At 38.8% G+C, this 19,759-nt stretch overlaps 2 protein-coding genes across 2 annotated transcripts in view; both read right to left on the bottom strand.

Annotated features, from left to right (window-relative positions):
* LRRC37B (leucine rich repeat containing 37B) overlaps positions 1–1,022 on the bottom strand; it is a 50,935-nt gene extending 49,913 nt beyond the window's left edge. The window contains exon 1 of the mRNA XM_073235242.1: positions 132–1,022. The gene's annotated coding sequence lies outside the window, so the exon portion shown is untranslated. The remainder of the gene's footprint in view (positions 1–131) is intronic.
* An 8,794-nt stretch (positions 1,023–9,816) lies between these two features.
* LOC140849082 (DNA repair protein RAD51 homolog 4-like) overlaps positions 9,817–19,759 on the bottom strand; it is a 30,593-nt gene continuing 20,650 nt past the window's right edge. Inside the window, exons 4-6 of the mRNA XM_073235248.1 lie at positions 18,128–18,200; positions 11,512–11,585; positions 9,817–11,392 (exon numbers count right to left, since the gene is read on the bottom strand). Of these exons, the coding sequence (XP_073091349.1) occupies positions 11,356–11,392; positions 11,512–11,585; positions 18,128–18,200 (184 nt within the window). The 3' untranslated portion in view covers positions 9,817–11,355. The remainder of the gene's footprint in view (positions 11,393–11,511; positions 11,586–18,127; positions 18,201–19,759) is intronic.

The following is a 19,759-nucleotide window of genomic DNA, read 5'->3' as shown; positions in this document are numbered from 1 at the left end:
GAACTATCACTGCCTAGAGGTGGAACAAGTATTTCAAATGACTGCTGTTCGGCCTGATCTACATTTATAGTTTTAGTCTCAGTTTTGAGTCAAGGAGGCAGATCTAGGTCCTGATTCTGGTCCCAACTTACCACCGGAACCACCTCTGGCAGACTTTCATGCTAGCCAGGCTTGTCCCAAAGGTCTGGTCCTGGGGGCAGCTCTCCAGCTGAACCTGTGTACCAGAAAGGAACCACAGGATGCATCAGTTGTTGACGTGGATGGGGAAATTCAAGAGGGAGATTGGAGGGATTGGAAGACCAGGACCCGGTTGGCCCTGGGGGTCTGGGGGTCAGCTGCACAGGATCCAGGGCCCAACCCAGAGGCTGAGCTGCCTGGACCAGCAGCCACATGGTAGCAACACAATAAGCCGCGGGGCCCAGAAACGCAGCCAGGACATGGCAGCAAAGGCTCCAGGGCACAATGAGCCAGAGGACCAGAGCAGCTCCCTTAAGCCAGAGCAGAACCATTATGACAGCTCTCTGATGCTCACATATCCTTAGGAACTGCGTGCCCCTCCCCTGCCTAGTCCCACCCTTCATTTATGACACATTAGGCTCAGGCTGAAATCAGCTCCACACCACCTGAGCAAGTCCTTTCTCAGAATCATGGAGTCCAAGCGTCCTCTCCCCAAGCAAAGGCTACAGACACCTCCCTCCAGATCCCCCTTTCCTCTGAGAGAGACAGGATTTGGGCTGCACATCTGGGTGTCCCTGGCTTCTGGCAGCCCAGGGATAGTGGGGGTTGGTTAAGAGAAGGGTAAGGGTGGAGGTGGTACAGTTTCCCAAGGAAGCCACTGGGTCTGGCATCATGGGAAATTCAAGAGTGCTCGTCCAGTCCTGGCAACTCTTCCTCTTCAAAGCTAAAATCTGAGACATTCTGCTTGCAAGAAAAGTAGCTTTCCTGCAAAACAAACACCTGTTAAGGTGGTGGAGAGGGAAATACACTTTACAGTCATTCTAAAATGTTGCCATTTTCTTTAAACTCTCAGTATATCCATGTCTGATTGTTAATTCACCACTCTATTACATGAGGACTACCACTGAATCAGTGATGACTCCAAAATTGCTATAGGAAGGGCCCTTGTAGGGTGAACAATCTACCCCCAAGCTCCAAGGGAGCTTCCCTTGGACTGAGCTTTGAGGCACCCATGTACTTGTGTGGATTGGGAGTCAGATGTGACAAGTTTCAAATAAGGTCTCAAGCACAGAAATGTAATTTGGGTAGCTGAACTGATGTAAAATGGAAACAACAATGTTATATCTCTCAGATGGTTGTGGTAAAGATTCAATGCTTAGTTTCATGTGCTTGGCACAAACTGAAGTGCTAACAGACAATGGCTATGAAACCACTGCTAAGTTCTTGGTGCCTGGCATATGGTCAAACACTCAGTGATTGGGAGAAGTTACTTTATCAACATTGGTACTTGATCTTTCTGAAATTTAGTTTCTTCCTAGGGATAAGTGAGGTACTATGAAATGTCTAGCACAGGTTTGGCAACACTAAATGCTCTGTGAATGGCAGCTATTAAGATATCCCCTGGACCCTGATGGGTTTTTCTTACAGGATGTTTTTCAAGTATGATTTCTTTTTTAAATGCTGTATCTCTGGGATAATTTGTGGTTATATTACTTGCCTGTAATCATATAATTACCTGTTCTGTTTTCACATGTAGGCAACGTCATGAAGTGATAACACTGGCCATATTGGAACCAGATTTGGTACAAAGTGGATTTGTGTGGCAGTCTGTAATACTAGTAATTTCTATGACAATCCACTATCAGTAATGAGCCAAGAGACTGTGACAATAGGAAATAGGAAATGAGCGTCCAGTAGTTCCCGAATCTGGCTGACCATAGAATCACCTGGGGATCTGAAAAATAAAGATTCATAGTTTGATTCCACTTGTCTGGGAGGAGTCCTAGAATCTGCAAATAAAAAATGTATGCTGTGAAGTTTCTGATGAGCAGCCAAGATTGGGAACTAATTATGGTTCATGACAGCTCAAACTTAATTCCCTGTAGTGCACAACACCTTTTCTCATAGTTAAAAATAATTTCTAAGTCAACGCTGCAGCTTTCTTGAAATCTGTAAGGATGGGAATGAAAGAGAGGGAGAGAGAAACTAAACAGGAACTCAAGGTAATGCCTTGTGTGGGCTGTGGAGGGAAGTTGTAGATCAAAGTGGTAAGCAGAAAAAAACTTAATCAGAACAATACCAAACAGCATTAGCAGCCAGATCAGTTATGGGAAATCCAGCAGAAGTTTCAACCCAGCTTCAACTACAACTGTCAGGATTATAGAGGCTAAAAAAAACTGAGACAGCAGTGAAATAAGCCAGGCGGAGAAAGACAAATATCAAATGATTTCATTCTTTGTGGAGCATAAGAACAAAGCAAAAACTGAAGAAACAAAACAGCAGCAGACTCACAGAACCCAAAAATAGACTAAGAGTCACCAAAGGGAAAGGGACTGGGAGGATGAGTGGGAAGGGAGGGAGAAGGGGGAAAAAGGGGCATCACGATTAGCATAAATAAAAGGTAGCGGGGGTGGGGAGGGGGCACGGGGAAGGCAGTATACACAGAGGACAAGTAATGATTCTATAGCATCTTACTACGCTGATGGGCAGTGACTGTAATGAGGTATGTAGGGGGGACTTGATAATAGGGGGAGTCTAGTAACCATAATGTTGTTCATGTAATTGTACATTAAGGATACCAAAATTAAAACAAACACAAAAAACAAACAAAAAACTGAGACAATTAGATTCACTGCTTAATTCCCTGTCTGAATCTAGCATTGTTTTCTTTTCCTTACTGCATTAAATATTTCTTGAGCAACTCAGGCTTATTGTACGAAGTAACAATTCCTCTCTCCTCTGAGGGGATAATCCTTAATAATAGCTCAGAGTGAATCCAAACAAGCTTTTCTGTAGCACTGTTCTCGAAGAAGTTAAAAGAGCTCCTTTAGAGGCAGAACTGACTAGCCTTTTTCCTACTTATAAAAAAGGCAAATTTCTATTGCTAGACGGGAAACAGTCAGCTTCTTTTTCTCCGAGACCAGGAAGGCAGGCATTGAGAAGAGAAAATTTAGTTTTCTCGGAAATTGAAATTTAAAAGGTAAGAGCACATCTACCTTAGTTTTCCAAGAAATGAAGACTTTAAAGACAGGAAATGGGGAGTGTGCATGCATAAGGCATGTGTGTGTATGTGTGTGTGTGTGCGTGAGTGTGTGTGCGTGTGTGTGTGCATGTGCGTGTGTGTGTGTGTGTGCGCGCACACATGCACTTTTTGAGACTGGGGTTTCTCAGATTAAGAAAATACCCTACTGTCATTATTCTAAAATAATGCTTCTCTAGGATACTTCGTAAATATCAATTTTTTTTATTTTTTGAGATCATTTTGACTTTGTTCATGTGACATTTTATAATTAACGATTTTCTTATACTGCACAATCTTGTGTTTTGGGATAAACACAGTTTGTATTTGTGTGGTGTGTGTGTGTTTAATAATAGCAGTAATAATAAACTTAAATAAGAACAAAGATAATATAACAAACACTTCCTTTGTCACCCCAAATTTTTGTTATCCTCTTATCCCAAATTAAAAGCTTTTTGGCATTTTGTCATAGTTACTTAAAGCCTTTCTTAAATTCAATAAATAAAATATTGTAGATAAATTTGAAGTTTCTTTGCCATACACCTCCAGTTCCATTTTTCTTTCCTTTTCTCAGAGGCAACCAATATTCTGAGTTTATTGTATCTCACCATAGTATTTTTAACACACACAGTTTTACACATACGCATCCAGGAATAATATGGAGTATTGTTGTGTGTGCATGTTTAGCTGATAGAAATGGTATAATTCTATCTGTATACTTCTGCAACTTGATTTTTAAACTCTAAGTTCTGTGTCTCATATCTTTGTCAGTGTGTGTGTTTTAACTTATTCTGTTAAAATGATTCATAATATTTCTTTCAATACATATTAAATTTTATATTCCCATCCCATTATTGATAAACAAAGGCTATTTCCAAAATTTGGTGTTACTAAAAGCGCTAAAATGTCTGTGCACATTATTGACGTTTTTTTCCTAAGGAGAAGCCAAAATGTGGAACTGATGGGTCAAAGTTTATGTAAATTTTCAATTTTACTAGAAACTACCAAGTTTTCTCCACAATGTTGTATCATTTCACACTGCTACCAATAACAGCGCCAAGTTTTCTACATCTTGGTCAACACTTCATATTGTCAGTCTTAAAATGTTTGCCAATCTGAAGGGAATGAAGTGGTGTGTCATCATTGTCCTCCTTTACATTTCCCCAATTAATCTAAGGCTAAGCACCCTCTCATGTCTACTGGCCAGTTGTGTTTCCTCTTTGGTGAATACCTGTTCAATTCTTTTCCCATTTTTCCTATTAGATTATTTTCATCTTATTTACTTGTAGGCATTCTTTGTGGATTCTGACACAATCCTATCATTTATGTGTTGCAATTTGCAAATATATTCTTTCAGTTTTTGCTTTTTTAAAAAGACTTTTTATTTTAAAATACTTGTAGATTCACAGGAAGTTTCAAAGATAGAGGAAGGTCCCATTTTCCCCAGTAGTTACATCTTAAGATAATTATAGTACAATATCAAAACGAGGAATCTGACAATGGTACAATGCATAGCTCTATTGTAGATTTATGTACCCATCACCCCAATCAAGGTACAAACAACCCCTAACTACAAAGATCTCCCTTACACTACCCCTTTAGTTATACACATTCATCCCCCATCCTGCAATATCCCTAACCCCTGGCAATTACTAATCCATATTCTATCCCTATTATTTTGTAATTTTTAAGAATGTTAAATAAATAGAATCACAAAGTATGAGACTTTCTGAAATTGGCTCTTTTCACTCAGCATATGCCTTTAAGATCTATCTAGTTGTGTCTATTAATAGTTTGTTCCTTTTTATTTCTGAGTTGTAAACCATGGTGTAGATGTTTCACACTATTCACCTAGTGAGGGACACTTTATTTGCTTCTGTTTGGGGGTTATTACAAATAAAGCCACTAAAAGTAATCATGCTTTGAGTGGATGTAGACTTGCATTTCTCTGGGATGAGTGCGCAGGAGTATAACTGCTGAGTCATATGGTAAGTGCATGTTTCACTTTTTAAGAAGCTTCTACAGTGTTCTACAGAGTAGCTGTACCATTTTACATTCGCCATGAGCAATGTCTGAGAGATCCAGTTTCTCTGCATCTTCACTAGCATGTGGTGTTGTTGATATTTTTTATTTTAGCCATTGTTCTAGATATATTTATATCTCAACATGGTAGTAATTTGCATTCTCCATGGCTAGTGGCATTGATGTCTTTTCATGTGTTAACTTACCATGTATATCTTCTTTATGCAATGTTTCTTCATGTCTCTTGCTCATTTTCTAATTGGATTTTTAAGAATTAAAACTCTATTTGTCAGAATAGTCCTAGGTTTACAGAAAAATTGAGTCATTATTAAGAATTAAGTCATATAAATTTACAATTAAATAAATTATTAAAATGTAATCAATATGAACTCACCACTTCCTAAGTATTTATTACATTTTACTATTATCTATGCTTGTGAAGTTATTTTAATCTATTGTATGTGTATGGTGGGAATTCTAGAAAGTTGTGTGCTACTATACATTTCTTTCCATCTCTGCATTTAGCAAGGTCATATTGGTAGCTTGAAGTTGTCCATATTTACACCACAGAAATAAGATACATGCTCAGATAGGTTTCCTAAAAGAATGTGCTTATCATAATATGTATTATTATAGTAACAAAATATTGGGGGGAACATTTGTGTGTCCATCATTAAGGACTGGTTAAATAAAACATGGCACATCCATAAAATGGAATGTAAGATAACTTTGATAAAAGATATGGAAGTTACTTGTGTACTGATATGGAAAGATCCCCAACATATATTGCTAAGTAAGAAAAAGTGTCAAGTTTGCTACCCATTGTGTAAGAAAGGGAGGGATATTTGCTTGCCTTTGCATAAAGAAACTTTGGAAGAATAAGCAAAAACTAAAATAAAGTATGTGTGGTAGGTGAGTAGGATTGGTTTGGGCAGGCATGAAATGTATCAAATGGGAGTTGGAGTTCTTTGATAGTTGGACTTTGGGAATGGGAATGAATGTATTACCTAATAGTTTCTTTTTAAAACCAATTTTCGTTTCAGGGACTGCTATTATTATTAGATTCTATATACTAACAATGGCAAACAAAACACTGTTTTTCGTTTTGTAATTGGACTCCAGATATTAAGAATGGGAATGTCCTCAGTACATTATTAACATTGATTGATAATAATTTGTCTTCAGGTTAAACACTGTAAATATTTATGTAATATGAAAGGAAGAGAAGTGAACTTTATGTGCAAATATTTGCAATTTATTGTATTCTTTTCCAAACAATTTGCTGCCCCTCCCTGGGTTAGGATTACACTTACTTTGGCCATGTACTTTGCTTTGGCCAATTAAATGTGAATACAAACGATGTCTGCTACTCTGAGCAAAAGTTCTAAGAATCAAAGTGTAGTTTCTCCTTGCTCTTGTTTCCTTGTGCTACAAGAGTGGCAATGTCTCTGATAGGGGGTCTTCTGGTAGCCTGGATCCTCTTAGGAGAAGGATGTGGAGCAGAGCAATGGGAACACCCAACAGACATGCGGTACAAGAAAGAAACAAAATGTTTGTTTTAAACCATTGAGATTTGGGAACGGTTTGTCCCTTCATGGAAACCTAGCCTATATTGACTCAAATGTGAAGCATTTTGAGGGAGGCCGACTAACACGTTGGAAAGAGCCCTGGACTTTGATAACTTCTCAGATGAGAGCTAGCACATCATTTTTGACTTCTCAATGAGAATATAACCTCCGAATTTCTTTAAGCCATTGTCAATTTGGGACTTCTGTAAAAGCACAAGAACCAGCATCCAAACCCGACAATTTTTCCTCATCTCTTTTCATGGTAAACCATGGTCCTCTCTTGCCTCTCTTACTAATTCAAAGCAGCGAAATGTCTTTGGTCATCTATCATCTTAGGTCTGCCACACTATCTTTCCTGTGGCTCCAGAGTCTGCTAGAACCTCTCACAGCACGTTGCAGGTTGGGTTGAAAGGAGAACTGGGCAGAGGAAGAAACTGGAACTCTGATGAAGCCCTCAGCAAAACCTTAGCTAACCAGGCAGAACGCTGTGCATTAAATTGTGCCCAACAGAGTTGTGTTGAGCTGAACGGCTGAGGCTTTATATTGTCACCTATCTCATTTTCCTGTGTCCATTGTCAGTTGTGAGCCTGCCAGTGGATCCTGCCCACAGGCAATGCAGTTCACCCCAAACTCCATATCACCTGCCCATTTACCCTTTCTCTTGCCTCTAGATTTAACACAAAGGGAAGAGAGGGAGGGTCGAAGTGTTTAGTTCAATTTCTTTTACTTTATACTAGAAAAAACTATCCCTTTGCCATCTGTATGTCCCTAAGATCCCCAGCTATCTGTGTCACTGAGATTTTTTTTAATTTTGGTATCATTGATCTACAATTACATGAAGAACATTATGTTTACTAGGCTCCCCCCTTCACCAAGTCCCCCCACCCCCACATATCCCTTCACAGTCACTGTCCATCCGTGTAGTAAGAGGCTGTAAAATCACTACTTGTCTTCTCTGTGTTGCACAGCCTTCCCTGTGCCCCACCCCACCCCCCACACTATACATGCTAATCGTAATGCCCCCTTTCTTTTTCCCAGCCCTTGTCCCTCCCTTCCCACCCATTCTCCCCAGTCCCTTTCCCTTTGGTAACTATTAGTCTATTCTTGGGTTCTGTGATTCTACTGCTGTTTTGTTCCTTCAGTTTTCCTCAATGAGATTTTTAGTGTCCAACTAATACTGTCTGAGCTCTATGGGTAAATACAGCAAGTTAGGTCTTTTATTTCATTTTCCTCCATTAAGATTTCTGAAAATGCCAGAAATGCTTCCATGTTCCACAGATATTTTCTGGTAGTTTCCTGCCACTTTTCGTTCTGCTGTGTTGTGCCAAGACCTGTTGATTACCTCCTACATTGACATGACTTCTCCAAGCTCCTCCCCTCCATACCCCTTCTTCAGCAACTGGCCTGTGTGCTTTTCAAACGCTGTGGGTGCCGCGACAGGTCTCAGAGGGAATGGGCTGGGGAAACGTGCATCGCCATCGTTACCACTAAATGGGGACCTGAAATATGCAAAGCGGCCCGAGGGCTTTATCCCTGAGAAAAGCCAGGGAGCTGGGTCCAGACTCATCCCCTGTGGCCCCAAGGTGCTCCTCAGAGTTAGTTGGAAGGATGCGTGTGACCGAATGTGCCGCCCGCGGGGCAGCCCGCTCTCGTCCTCTCTGCGCATTGACAGCAGCTCTCATCGAGTTCCGGGGCAACTGCTCTTTTAGACAAGGGGCCAGTAGTGCCGCTCCGGGGATGGCAGTGGAGCTGAAAAGGGCGGGACGTGGGATCTCTTCGGCCGAGTGGGTCGCCCCCGACGCCGCTCAAGGAAAGCGCGGAGCCCCTCCCTGTTCGCGCGGCACCGGACACGCCCCTGCCCCGCGAGCGCGGCTCCGGAACCGCCCACCCGACGCCTGCGCCAAGCGAGCGAGCGGCTGCCGCGCAGAACGCGGAAGAGCCGGGACTCTTTCCCGGTGCGGGGCAGGCCCGCACGGCCCGGGCGCTCGCCAAGCCCTTTCTTGTTTGTTTTGTAATGACCCTTATATTTTTTAGTCTTACCATGCAGAATATAAAAGATAGAGATAAGCAGATAGGAAAGGAGAAATCTCCCGCCATCACGTGAGACTTGAATTCTCGTCTCGTGGGGTCCATAAGTTTGGACCGCGGGCCGCGTCGCCCTCGGCTGGGAGAGCCATCTTTCAAGCGCGTTCGCCCTCCTGCCCCTCCTTCCGGACACTTCCGCGCCTATAAGGTATCGTGCCGTGTGGGAGCAGCTCGGAAGGGTGTTTGTCTCCCACCTTTGCAAAATCACCCTGATCTTGGCTTTTTACCCCCTTTAAGTCTGGTTTGCTGGCTTCCAGAGCAGATGGGGCAGAGCCAGCACCAACCCCGCCGCCCTCACCCCTACCCCCTACCTCCGCCCCGCGCCCGCTGATTTCTCTCCCATCTGGGAATCTTGGCTCCTTGGTTTTTGTCCCCAGAAGCAATCCGCGGGGCAGCCCACTCTTGGAGCCAGGCACCTGGGAGCTTGCTGGTCAGGGCAAGACATCGCCCCTGCGAGGGCTGGGAAGCACCTTAGAGAGCCCTGGAGGGAGGCAGCAGCAGGTTCTGTGGAGTCAGTCTGAAGCAGGGGCTAATGAGGCCCAGACATCAGAGAGCTGTATGGACAGGTCAGGCAAGTGTAGGTCTCCGGAGATCGGTGGGGGTGCCCTGCTCCCCTGGGGTCCCGAAATGAAGGGAGTTGGGGAATAGGTTCTGTAGGTAAAATACAGCGGACGAGTAACTTATGAACTGCTCCTAGATCCAGAAAGAGACACCAAGCACTGTCGTGCCCTGCCAAGGTTTATAATCTAGAAGGGAGGAAGGATGAGAACCGTGCCCTCCTAAACTAAATACAGAGTGCCATAGACGGAGGACCAAGAATGTAGTATGGTTTTGTTCCCCAGGGGTAATTCCTGTCACTTGTTTTGCAATTCCCACCAACCTGCATTCTGGCATAACTAAGGAGATGTGAATGCCATTCTTTTCCTCATTAAAAATATCCAACAACACAGCCTAAATTCCAAATCCAGGTCTGATAGGATTTTCTCCACAGTTAAAAGTACAGAAAATTTTAAAGGGAAAAACTAATCTGTAAACCTAGATCTAGGGTTCGAGGTGAGGGCAGTGATTTTTAGGCCGCAGGAATTTGGTAGGCTCCAGTCACCAGCATATTTTTAAAGGACTGTGTTCCACATTTTTAAAGATTGTGTACCGAAGATTGTGGGTTTGAACCATAGAGAGTTTTACACAGCTGCAGTGTTAGACTGGCACGGTTAGAATTCCACACTTAACTCAAAAGCTCTGGGTCCTTAGTAGATGGCTCATCTATAGCTCCTTTGGGTTATGAGTTTCTCAGTGGTATGGGAAGGCATACCAGAGCTCTTTGGGCTGAGATGTGCACATGGTGGGTGAACTAGAAGGGTGTTGAAGGAATGCAGAGGGTGCTGGCAGGTAGGCTGGGAGGAGAGGTGAGAGGACTGTAGTTAAAGAGCTGCAAGAAGAAATGGGGAGCAATGGGTGTTTGGCAGGGTGGGTATAGAAGGGGCTGTACTGAAGAGCATAAATGGAACTGATTCCCTTGCAGCCTTTTGGCATAGAAATGGAGAGTCTCTTCTGTCAGTTAAGCAGGGAAGATGGATGTGATTTGAGGTATCCCTTGTATAAAAAATATGAAGTTGTGTCTAAAGAATACTGTGCTATTCTATGGAGTAAGCAAAGCATGGCAAGAATACACATCTCCCTCTGATATTTTGCATAATTATGCCACATTAAGACTATTTTTAAATTTAAATGACTGTGTTTACCTGGCTTAATTGTTGTTTATCTACCAGAAGTGAAGACTTCTTCTGTTAGTTTTACTTTTTAGGGGAACCCTCAGGGTCATATTTAAAAGTTTTCTTCTAGGAATCCAGGTCTTGGCCTGTTTGAATGAATGACTAGATCCCCAGATCTCTTAGAGAGGCAGCTTCCTTCTGGCTCAGCTCTGTTTTTGAGCAACCCTGAGGAAATGGTGTTGCATTGTAGTAGATTTGGAAAAATAGCTTCCTTGCCCCAAAGGTACAGGGCAGACAGAGCCCTGTAACCCTCCCCAATATAAAGTAGCTACAGAAAAATCTGATGTAATTGTTCAGGAAACCTTTTGACAATACATATCAAGATATTTAAATATTTCATCATGTGACCAGGTAATTCAACTTTTAGAAACCTCTCTGTGTATATATACTTATATATGCTTTGTATACTTAAATAATTTTGACTTAGTTATTTACCTAAGATAAAGCATAACTTCATATTTTAGCCTCAACCTTTATTTCCACAGATCCAGGCTCTTTCTTCACTTACATGACTTTTCCCATATTGGATTCCATTCCTGGTTGTTCTGTCTGCTTGTTCTGGCCTCCCATTCTCCATCCCAAAAGTCTTTACTTATGTTTGAACCATATCTGTATACAGAGTTTGGCAGGAGGCCTCTTGGACTCTATGCAAATTAGGAGATGTGATCAGCACATTCAAGTCTCAGTATAACTGAGCCAAGATCTTGTATAGTTAATATTGAATAATTGAAAACAACTTCAGTTCCCAGCTGTAGGAGAATAATGACATATTAATACCATATATTAAATTACACAGCAGTTAATAAGGTTTTTAAAAATAGCAAATCATTGTTTTACAAAAGTGGTTATATATGATGTTTTTACTTGCCTTTGTCTCAACTCCTCTCTGGTTTGGCAAGGTCTTGGTCTGGAAGGCATAACAGTCCAGTTCCCTCCCTGGAACTGCAGATGGCAGAATAGACTTTATTTGCAACGTTCTAACCAGAAGGATTGGTCTCTATCCCCTAACTCAAATCTCAGGTGGGGGGAAGTGGGAGCCACTACTCATGAAGGCTTCAGGGAGACTACAGACTTTTCAGTAGCTGGAGACATGCAACAACCATCTAAAACCTGGAAGAGGAGCTGTGGTGAGATTCTCTAGGAAATGAAGACATTCAAAAGCAGCTGTGTATGTAGAGGAACTGAGTAATGCACATGTAGGATTCATATTCAGAAGAGACCTGAGAAGACCTTAGCTTTCATGTGAGGCTGATTTCCTTGTGCTCAGAGAATGCCTAGCTAATCAGTGAAGGACTGCCTAGTATGGAGCCAGTCTTCAAAGACTGGGAAAGGTGACTGTTTTTTCAGATTCCTGCTTTTCAACAGAAACTTGTAAGGCATACAAAGAAACAGGAAAACATGGCCCATACAAAAGAAAGTGAAATGGCAGAACCTCTCACTGAGGGAGCCCAGATGTTAGACATATTAGACAAAGGTTTTAAAATAACTGTCTTAAGTATGCTCAAAGAGGTAAAGAAAAAATGGCCAAAGAACTAAAGAAATCAGGAAAACAGTATATGAACAAAATGAGATCAACAAAAATAATATAAATTATAAAAAGAAAAATTCTGAAGCTGAAAAATACAATATCTGAAGTGAAAAAACTGTTAGAGGGGTTCAAAAGATTTGAGAAAGCATAAGAAAGAATCAGTGAATTTTAAGACAGGACAATTGATATTATTAAGGCTGAGGGGTAGAAAAAAAATAAGAAAAGCAAAGCCATGGTGATTTGTGGAATTCTGACAAATGAACCAATATACACATTATAGGTGTCCAGAAAAAGAGAAAGGAACAGAGATTATTTGAGGAAATAAGGGCTGAAAACTTCCTAAATTTGATGAGATGTGTGGATCTACAGATCAAGAGGCTCACTCAATAAACTCCCAGTAGGATAAACCCAAAGAGATGTGTATCAAGACACATTATAATCAAACTGCCAAAGTCGAAGCAAACCTTACTTTTAAGAGAAACAACTCATCATGTAAAATGATTAACAGCCAATTTCTCAGCAAAAAAAATGGAGGCCAGGAAGCAGTGGGATGATATATTTAAAGTGCTTAAAAGAAAAACAAAAAAACCCATCAACCGAGAATTCTTTATCTGCCAAACTCTTTCAGAAATAAAGGAGAAATCAAGATACTCCCAAACAAAAGCTGAGGGATTTCATTACCACTAATACAAAAAATGCTAAAGGGGATTAATTCAATATGAAATGAAAAGACACTCAACAGTAACTCTAAATCATATGAAAATATAACAGTCTCTGTAAAGGAAAATATATGGACAAATATTTTTTAAAGCACTATTGTAATTTTGCTTTGTACATCCATTCTTTACTTTCTACAAAATTTAAAAGACAAATGCACAAAAAAATATAAATATGTTAATGGTACATAGTATATAAAGATACAATTTGTGACATTAATAGGAAAGTGAGGGAGGAACCAGTTGTAAAGAAGTAGAGTATTTCTCTATGGTTTAAGACAGGTTGTCATAACTTTAGGATTTATATATAATCCTTATGATAACACACATACAAATCTATAGAATACACAAAAGGAAATGAGAATGGAACTGAAACATATCATACAAAAATCAATTAAATTCACCAAGATAGACCACATTCTGGGCCATAGAGTACAAACAAATGTAAAAGAAGATAAAATATATATAATATCTGCTCCCAGACCACAATGGAATTAAACTAGAAATAACAGAAGGATAACTGGAAATCCCAAAATATATAGAGATCAAACAATATATTTCAAAGTTACACATGGGTTGAAGAAATCTCAAAAGAAAAATTATTTTGAATTAAGTGAAAATGAAAACACAATTTATCAAAATTTGTGGAATGCAGCATAAGCAATGCTCAGAGGGAAATATATAGCATTGAGTGTATATATCTGAAAAGAAGAAATAGTTAAAATTAATGATCTAAGTTTCCACCATAGGAAAAAACTAGAAAAGGAGGAGCAAATTATATTGAAGAAGAAAAGAAATAAGAAATATATTTACCATATATATATATATATAAAACCCAGATGCAAAAATCCTTAAAAAAATATTACAAAATTGAATATATTCAAGAAAAGAAATGATACAGCTGAAATCAATGAAATTGAAAACATGAAATCAATAGAGAAAAGCAACAAAACCAAAAGCTGGTTCTTTGAAAAGATCAATGTGATTGATTAGTCTCTAGGTAGGCTAAGAAAAAAGACAAAAATTGCTAATATCAGAAATGAAAAAGGGGACATCACTGTAGACTCCATGGACATTGAAAAGATATTCAAGGAATATTATGAACAACTTTATGCCCACAGATTTGTTAACCTAGATAAAGTGGACCAATTCATTGAAAGACATAATCTGTCAAAACTTACACAGAAAGAAATAGGCAATCTAAATAGGTATATATATAATATATATATAATATATATATATATATATAAAAGAAATTGTATCAACAATTAATAACTTTCCCAACTAGAAGCACCATATCTAGATGGGTTCATTGGTGACTTCTACCAAACATTTAAGGCTGAAATTATACTTGTTTTCTACAATCTCCTTCAGTGGATAGTAGCCAAGGAAATACTTCCTAATTCATTCTGTTAGGCCAGAATTATCCTAATGCCAAAACCAGAAAATTGCATTACAAAAAGAGAAAGCTACAGTGCATTATCTTTAATGAACCCAGATACAAAAATCCTTAAAAATATATTAGAAAATTGAATGCAACAATGTATAAAAAGAATTATATGTATCAAGTAAGCAAGACTAGTTCAACTTTTGAAAATTGATCAGTGTAATCCATTACATTATCAGGCTAAAGAAGAAAAATCACTAATCATATCAATAGGTGCAGTGAAAGCATGTGACAAAATCCAAAACCTGAATTATTCATGATAAAAACTGTAGGTAAACTACGAATAAAGAGGAACTCCCTCAATTTGATAAAGATTATCTACAGAAAAATATAGAGCTAACATCATAATTAATAGTGAGAAACTTGAAGCTTTCCCACTAAGATTAGATATGAGGCAAAAACCTCTCACCACTTCCTTTCAACATTGTATTGGAAATCACTGCTGATGCAGTAAGACAAGAAAAGAGAAAGGTACACAGATTGGGAAGGAAGAAATAAAATTGTTTTTGTTCACAGATGACACAGTCATCTGTGTAGAAAATCCAAAAGAATCAACAATAAAACAAAAACAAATGTTCCTGGAGCTAATAAGCAATTACAGCAAGACTGCAAGATACAAAGCTAATACACAGAGTAAGGCACTTTCCCATATGCCAGAAATGAACAAGTAGAATTTGAATTTAAAAATATAACATCATTTATATTATCATGTCCCAAAATGAAATATTTAGGTATAAATGTATAAAACATATATATGTAGAGAACCCAAAAATAGATCCCCATAAATATGGTCAACTGATCTTTGACATATGAGCAAAGGCAATAGAGTGGAGCAAAGAAAGTCTTTTCCCAATGGTTTTGGAACTACCTGACATCTACATGCAAAGAAAATGAATCTAGACACTAATCTTGTACAGGAGAAAAATTAACTCAAAGTGGATTACAGAGCTGAATGTAAAATTCAAAAGTATAAAACTCCTAGAAAGTAATGTAGGAGATAACTTATATGACCTTAGGTAAAGCAATGATTTTTAAGAAACAACACCCAACAGCATGATCCATGAAATAAAGAGTTGGTAAACTGGAGTTCATTAAATTAAAAACTTCTGCTCTGCGAAAGACAATGTCAAGAGAATGAGAAGACAAGACAGACTTGTAGGAAATATTTGCAAAAAACACGTGATAAAATACCATAATCCAAAATACAAAAAGAACTCTTAAAACTCAACAGTAAGATAACAACCCAATTTTAAAAAAAGAGCCAAAAACTTTTGTAACAAGCATTTCACTAAAGAAGATATACACATGGAAAATAAACATATGAAAAGATGTTCCACATCATAAAGCCATCAACAAAATGCAAATTAAAACAGCAGGGTACCACTGCCCATCAATTAGAATAGCTAAAACACAGAACACTGACAACACCAAATCTTGGCAAAGATATGGAACATTGTTGCTAGTGGGAATGTAGAGTGGTAAAATCATTTGGGAAGAAACTTTGGCAGTTTTTTACAAAACTAGCATACTCTTACCATACAATCCAGCAATATTGATCTTTGGCACTTAACCGAAGGAGTTGGAATCTTATGTCCACACAAAAATCTGCACATGGATGCTTTAGCAGCTCTATTCATAACTGCCAAAACTTAAAAGCAACCAAAATGTCCTTCAGTAGGTGAATGGATAAAACAACTGGTACATCCAGACAATGGAATATTATTCAATGCTAAAATGAAATGAGCTATCAAGCTTTGAAAAGACATGGAAGAAACTCAAATGTATATTATGAAGTGAAAGAAGCCAATTTGAATTGTCTATATACTATATGATCTGACATTCTGGAAAAGGCAAAACTATGGAGACAGTAAAAAGATCAGTAGTTGTCAGGGATTGGGGTTTGGGGAGGGATGAACAGAGTACAGAGGATTTTTAGGGCAATGAAAACACTCTGTATGATAGTCTAATAATGGATACCTGTTATTATACATATGTTCAAACCCACAGAAAGGACAACATCAACAGTGAACCTTAAGGTAAGTTATGGTAAAAGTTAAACACAAAGGAAAGCAGAAAGAGAGGAAAGAAAGGACAAAAAAGTCACAACACATACAAAAAACATGTAATAAAATAGCGATAGTAAAATCATTCCCCATCAGTAACTACTTTTAGTGCAAGTGGATTGCCCTACCCAATCAAAAGGCATAGATAAGCAGAACAGATGAAAACACCTTTAGATCTAAGGACACACATAGGTTGAAAGTGAAAGATGGAAAAAGTTATTCCTTGCAAATAATAACCAAAAGAGAACAGGGGGCTATGCTAATATTGGGCAAAATAGTCTTTAAGTAGAAAACATAAGAGACAAAGAATGACATTATATAATGATAAGAGGATCAAATTACGAAGATGTAATAATTATAGACATGTATACACAAAACAGAGCTCCTAAATATATGAAGCAAATATTGAAAGAACTCTAGGAAGAAATAGACAGCTCTACAAAAGTAGTTGGAGTCTTAAGTATCCTACTTATAATATGGACAGAACAATCAGTCAGAAGATCAATAAGAGGAGAAAAACTTGAACTATACTACAAACTAGTTGGACCTAACAGACATTTATGGAACACTCAATTCAGCAATAGTAGAATATATATATTCTATATATATTCTATATATTCTCAAGTGCACATGGGACATTCTCCAGGACAGACTCTACTGTTGACTGTCTCTAGGCCATCTATAACAAAGCCAAGATCCAAGTAAGGAGACAGAACTGATAGATTAGGGGTATGTATACTAAAGCAGATATGTGCATATAAGAATTTTACCTCATTGAAAATATGTATCTGATAGAAAAAGTACAGTGAGTTGGCCCACCTTTCTTAAGATCAATGGGCAAAATTTGTGAATCTAATTCATTCTTATAAGAAGGAAAAATGGTTAATATAGCATATTGCTGGATGTCTTTAGACCCCAATGAGAGTTTTCCCAAAGGATTCCCTATAAAATGAGATAGTTAAGGTAAAAGTTAAAATTATTTAAAATAAAAGTAAAAGTGATATATAAAACTAAAACGATTCACTGTGATAAAAAACATAGATAGGCTCCCCTCAGGGGCTTATTTAAGGAGAAGAGAGAGAAAACAAGTTACATAATCTTAGGGATTAGAAAGAGGATATAAACACAGATGAAGACAAGAGTAAAGCAGAAGATCATATATAAAAAACTATGGACAAAAATGTAAAAATGTCATAGGAGTTGAAATTATTATAGTCTTAGCTCAAAATCTGTCCAAAAAAAATTACATCATACCTGTACCCTTACCATAGTACCCAGTGGAATATGTATAACAAAGGATTTTGCTAGGTTTGCCTCACAACACAATTTGCTGTGCCTTCTGCTCAGGTCCTATTCTATTGGCTCTGTTCTGTTTTACTGAAAAGGATTTCTGCTTGAAAATTGAATGGCTGCTGGGAAAATGAACATCAGTATTAATTTGGGAACTAACTATGCTGAGCTGGTTCTAGCTGTGGGAAGAGTCACTCTTGGAGAAAAGGACAGAAAAAATATGAAAGATTGCTCACTGGGAAAAAAGCAGAATGGAAAAGTCTTACAAGCTCTGGGTACTTTGCTAAATTCTGGCGGGGGGAATAATCAAGGCTGAAATTTGGAATGAAAACTATAGTTACCAAAGAGGTGGAATAGAACTAAATTTGGAAAATTCTTAAATGTTTTCTGATTTTTATCAAATCATGGGGCTCAAAAACCTCTGGTTTGCCAACTGTCACCTTGAGCTCCAATTTATATAAAAGAGATGTAACATCTGCAAACGTCATGAGTGCAGCTGCTGCTCTGGAGTTCCTGAAAGACAAAAGAAACTGAAGGGAGACTTAGTTTAAGATCCAGATTGCCTCCAAACAGGACGCATATGTATGTACAAGAAGAATGCAACATGGAGGACTTGGCTGATGACATTTTTGACAGGATGCAACTTAAATACAGAGAAAAACTTGCCTTTACAGAATCCACACACATTGAAATGAAATACTTCTCAACAGAAAAGTTGGTAGAACGCATTAATTCTCCCTCATTATGTCTCTGTATTTGCAAATACTGATGGGGGAATATTTGTTTATTGGTTTAGATAATGATAAGCACAAAGTAATTGGCTTTAAAGCAGAGACTAGTGATCTTGACAAGCTAGGAAAAGAAATAGAAAACTCCATTAAGAAGTTACCTGTCTTAGTTCTCTAAAGAAGAAATTCAGATGGCCAACAGACACATGAAAAGATGCTTCACATCACTTGTCATCAGAGAAATGCAAATTAAAACCACAATAAGATACCACCTCACACCAGTAAGGATGGCTACCATCCAAAAAACAAACAACAACAAATGTTGGCGAGGCTGTGGAGAAAGGGGAACCCTCCTACACTGTTGGTGGGAATGTAAATTAGTTCAACCATTGTGGAAAGCAGTATGGAGGTTCCTCAAAATGCTCAAAATAGAAATAACATTTGACCCAGGATTTCCACTCCTAGGAATTTACCCTAAGAATGTAGCAGCCCAGTTTGAAAAAGACAGGTGCACCCCTATGTTTATCGCAGCACTATTTACAATAGCCAAGAAATGGAAGCAACTTAAGTCCATCAGGAGATGAGTGGATAAAGATGTGGTACATATACACAATGGAATATTATTCAGCCATAAGAAGAAAACAAATCCTACCATTTGCAACAACATGGATGGGGCTAGAGGGTATTATGCTCAGTGAAATAAGCCAGGCGGAGAAAGACAAGTACCAAATGGTTTCACTCATCTGTGAGGTACAAGAACAAAGAAAAAATTGAAGGAACAAAACAGCAGCAGACTCACAGAACCCGAGAATGGACTGGCAGTTACCAAAGGGAAAGGGACTGGGGAGGATGGGTGGGAAGGAAGGGATAACGGGGGAGGGAAGAAAGGGGGCATTACGATTAGCATGTATAGTATTGTGTGTGGGGGGGGTACAGTGAGGGCTGTGCGACACAGAGAAGACAGGTGGTGATTACACAGCATCTTGCTACACTGATGGACAGCGACTGGTGGGGTGGGGGTGACTTGGTGAGGTGGGGAGCCTGGTGAACATAGTGTTCTTCATGTAATTGTAGATGAATGATACCAAAATTAAAAGAATAATAATAATTAAAAAAAAAGAAGTTACCTGTCTTTCACTTCTGTACAGAGAAGAATATAAATTACTCATGCAAATTTCTTGCAGTATATGATGAAGGAAGTCTTTGTGGATATATCTGTGCACTGAAAATAGAGCAATTCTGCTGTGTGGTGTTTCCTAAGAGCCAGATTGCTGGCATGTGAGGGTCAACCAAGTGAGGCAGTTTACTGTGAAGGAATAGGTCAACGTCATGGTGCCTGCTGAG

This window comes from Manis javanica, chromosome 4 (assembly GCF_040802235.1).
Source record: "Manis javanica isolate MJ-LG chromosome 4, MJ_LKY, whole genome shotgun sequence".
NCBI lineage: Eukaryota > Metazoa > Chordata > Mammalia > Pholidota > Manidae > Manis > Manis javanica.
This window is presented reverse-complemented; position numbering and strand designations above follow the sequence as displayed.